Source organism: Merops nubicus, unplaced genomic scaffold (assembly GCF_000691845.1).
Source record: "Merops nubicus isolate BGI_N331 unplaced genomic scaffold, ASM69184v1 scaffold22673, whole genome shotgun sequence".
In the NCBI taxonomy this organism is placed as follows: domain Eukaryota; kingdom Metazoa; phylum Chordata; class Aves; order Coraciiformes; family Meropidae; genus Merops; species Merops nubicus.
This window is the reverse complement of record NW_008601275.1, coordinates 3,827-7,199: the sequence shown is the minus strand read 5'-3', so window position 1 is coordinate 7,199 and position 3,373 is coordinate 3,827. Positions and strand designations below refer to the sequence as shown.

General features: G+C 41.9%; 1 protein-coding gene across 1 annotated transcript in view; it reads right to left on the bottom strand.

Moving 5' to 3' along the window:
* Nucleotides 1–1,449: 1,449 nt before the first annotated feature.
* Nucleotides 1,450–3,373, bottom strand: part of ASB3 (ankyrin repeat and SOCS box containing 3) — a gene marked incomplete at its 3' end in the record, with an annotated part of 5,620 nt that continues 3,696 nt past the window's right edge. The window contains 2 exon segments of the mRNA XM_008937954.1: nt 1,450–1,687; nt 2,957–3,134. Of these exon segments, the coding sequence (XP_008936202.1) occupies nt 1,450–1,687; nt 2,957–3,134 (416 nt within the window).

The following is a 3,373-nucleotide window of genomic DNA, read 5'->3' as shown; positions in this document are numbered from 1 at the left end:
GATTTCAGAAGTTCAAGAACGGTTAAATTATTGCATATTTTGATTTTCCTTCCTTAAATGAAAGAAATTCTAGCAGGTGTCATGTGGAAGGTAAGAGGCAAGAATGAGAAACTGAAATTATGACTCCCAAAAGCTAAGATTCTTCACCTGCTGGATAAATTGCTTTTTAATTATGATGAGCTACACCCATTACTACCAAAACCTCCTTAATTTAAATGGCAGCACACAAGCCATACAATTTGATCCATGTACATGAAATATTGTGTTAGAGCTCAGTTTTAAGATGATTTTAAAGCCTTTAATGAAGAGATTTTCCTTAATGCAGGCACAGGAGGCTCACAATATTACTTGGCATTAATATTCCTGAGGAGGAGGATCTACAAAGGATGAACTAACCAGAATTCTGGAAAAAAAATAAATGACAGACAATCAGATGAAGGAAAAACAAAAAAGTTTCCAAATGTATTCTCTATCACATGAATTTCCTCTGTTGTTCTAAGGCATGAAGCAGTTACCAGGTAACTGCTCTCAACTCCATTAAATTCTTAAACCATGACAGTACAGCTCTACACAAAGCTCAGGGCTGCCACTGAGATGTGATTCTCCATCTAGATGTTAGCTGTGCCAGTATTTAATCCTTTGGATGATATTTCATACGTTGGGTTAGTCTGTGAGGAGAACAAAGCAAGCCTGGGGACAGCAGCATCTAGATCTTTCACAGTAACAGCCCACTCCTCCAGGAATTGAACTCCCACAGAAAAAGGAAGAAGAGACCTCTACTAAAAGCACAAAAAACCCAACCCAACAATAAGGATGTGAAGAGCACCTTACTGGCATACTATGTATCTACACACACACTTAGGAGTAAGGCTTTGATAGCTTTTTTATTTTTTCCTCCAAAATTACAGCCTTTGCATTATGAAGTAAGTGCTGTTTGATTTCCTGGTGAACACCACGGGCACACATCACTCCCTGGGCAGAAAAAGAAATGGCTCACTATCTAAACCCATGCATCTCCTAGTTTCCCAGCCCTCCTTGCAGCTGCAGGGTTGAGATAACTCATTCTGCTTGTCTTGTGAACCAGATGGAAAAGGAAAACATTGTTTTCCAAGAACTCATTCCTTCCTGAAAACAATCTGGCTACCTAGGAGTCCTTCTGATCCAATTACAGCATCAAGTGATGCTCCCAGAAGATGGGAGATGTGTCAATAAGGCCTTCTGAAAGCACAAAAACTGCTATTATGTTCTACAAGACTCTTCTTCAAAGAGCTATCTTCCCTTTGGATATTTCCAGGATGTTCTTCAGCTTGTGCACACAATCCAAACCCCAGACATCATTTAGATACTTACAGTTAACTCTGTCATTAACTGTCTTAACTCTGTTACCCAAAAACTGGGGGAGGAGGGCAGGAAAACCACCCATTTAGAAAAAGCTAAATAAAAGCCAACATAATTATGAATAGCTTCAAAAAGTAAGAGGTTTACTTACTCCTTCTGGAAGACCATACACATGGGTGATCTGCATTTGAAATTAAGGCACTCCTGAGCATCTGGGCTGTAGCCTTCTCTGAGTAACATGGCCAAACACTCCTCATGACCCCCATAGACTGCTGAATAGACAGGGCTCACTTTGCCTTTGCCTCTGTCACAGGTCCTGTCAGTAACTGGTATCAGCAGCTCTAATATCCTGCAAATTTTGAAAAACACTATTTTGTGATCTTATGCAATTATGAATTGTTAACATACACTCATTTTTCATATGGTCATTAGAAATTAAGATGAAAATACTGTTTTTTCATTGAGTTTTCATACAAAAGAACAACCTTTATCATTCCACCACAAATGCTGGGCTTTGGCACAGGTTCAGGCTGGCAATAAATACTTTAATCCAGAGAGAGATATTTCCTACCATCTAACAAACCTCCTTACAGCCACAGAGCACCTCTGCACATTAAATCCATACTTCTACAAAGTCTGGAAGCAAACTAAAAAATATAGGTTGCAAACAAAATGTTCAGAAACACTCACTGAGATACTGAAACAGAAAAATCATCCTGTTTCATAGCTCACACCTCTACATTCCTTCCAGCTGACACAGATTGGTGACAAAGAGCAATTTATTTGCTACTGGAACTTAGTGGTACTGCACAGAGGTGGCCAGTTATGTATTGTTGCAAAACCTATGAAGGCAGCATTTGATTTAAAGACATTTCCAGTATGTATTGTTGCAAAAGCTATGAAGGCAGCATTTGATTTAAAGACATTTCCAGTCCTGATCTCCTTTTGCTAGGGGTTAAGATCAACCACCTACTGATGATTTTGCAGTTAGTATCATCATTAATATATCTGATTTGAAGTGCTGCCATACACGTGCAAATCACAGGGTTCCTGTGAGGTGCTTCTCTGCAACCACCTGCTGCTCTGGGAACATCCTTCTGCTCTTGGTTTTCTGCTGTTACAGCCACTTAGATCACTGGGACTGGGGAAAGCTACAGATGCATTTCTAGAAGGATTGAAGGAATTGGGTTTTGGCTTCAATTTTCCAGCTGGTTCAGCAAATTCATGAGGTGCACGTGATTGCTTCTGATACTTAACTGTCAGAACTGTAATTCTAATTAAGAACTGCTCAAGTCATGTATAAAGCATGTGTTACTGTTATTTATAGTTCAAAACGTTGAAAGAATATGGCTATTGAGTGAATTAGTATCTGATTCAGCACTGTGGAACACCCTTTAAACTCATGAGGATAGGGGGCAGATCCAGGTTAGATGATGTTCACCTCACTGGGACTACTAAAAGCCATTTCAAATATGACAAGAATTAGGAATCCTAAACCATGAATCAGCTTGAGAGCTTGATTCTTCCTCCTGATGGGGCTGAACTGACAAAGAGGGAAGCTAGGGTTTCTTTTTTTTAAACCAGGATCATCCATCTGAACGTTTCTCTCACCACCTACTTCTTGTGGCCCATCTCTGCTGCTGCGTGGATGGGGAGCTGCCAGCAGTCCTCGTTGCAGTAGAGGTTGGGGTCTGCCCCCGTGGCCAAGAGCAGCTCCACGCACTCGGTGTGCCCCTCCTGCGCGGCGATCAGCAGGGGGGTGGCCCTGTCCTTGGCCTGGCAGTTCACATCTGCACCTGGCCAGGAGAGACAACACTTCTGTAATGGTTTGAAACCTGCTGCCCCTGGGGGGTGGAGATCTGAAACCCTAAACCAGGTACAAGCCTGAATGAAAGGGGCGTACACCTGTCCTATTCCCACTCCCCTTTTCCTGTCTTCGGGACCTCCTGCCAAGGTCTATAAAAAGGGGAGGAAGGCACGCCTCTCTCTCTTCTTCTTCTTCCTCTTGCTCCTTTGACCTTCTACCTGGGCACAC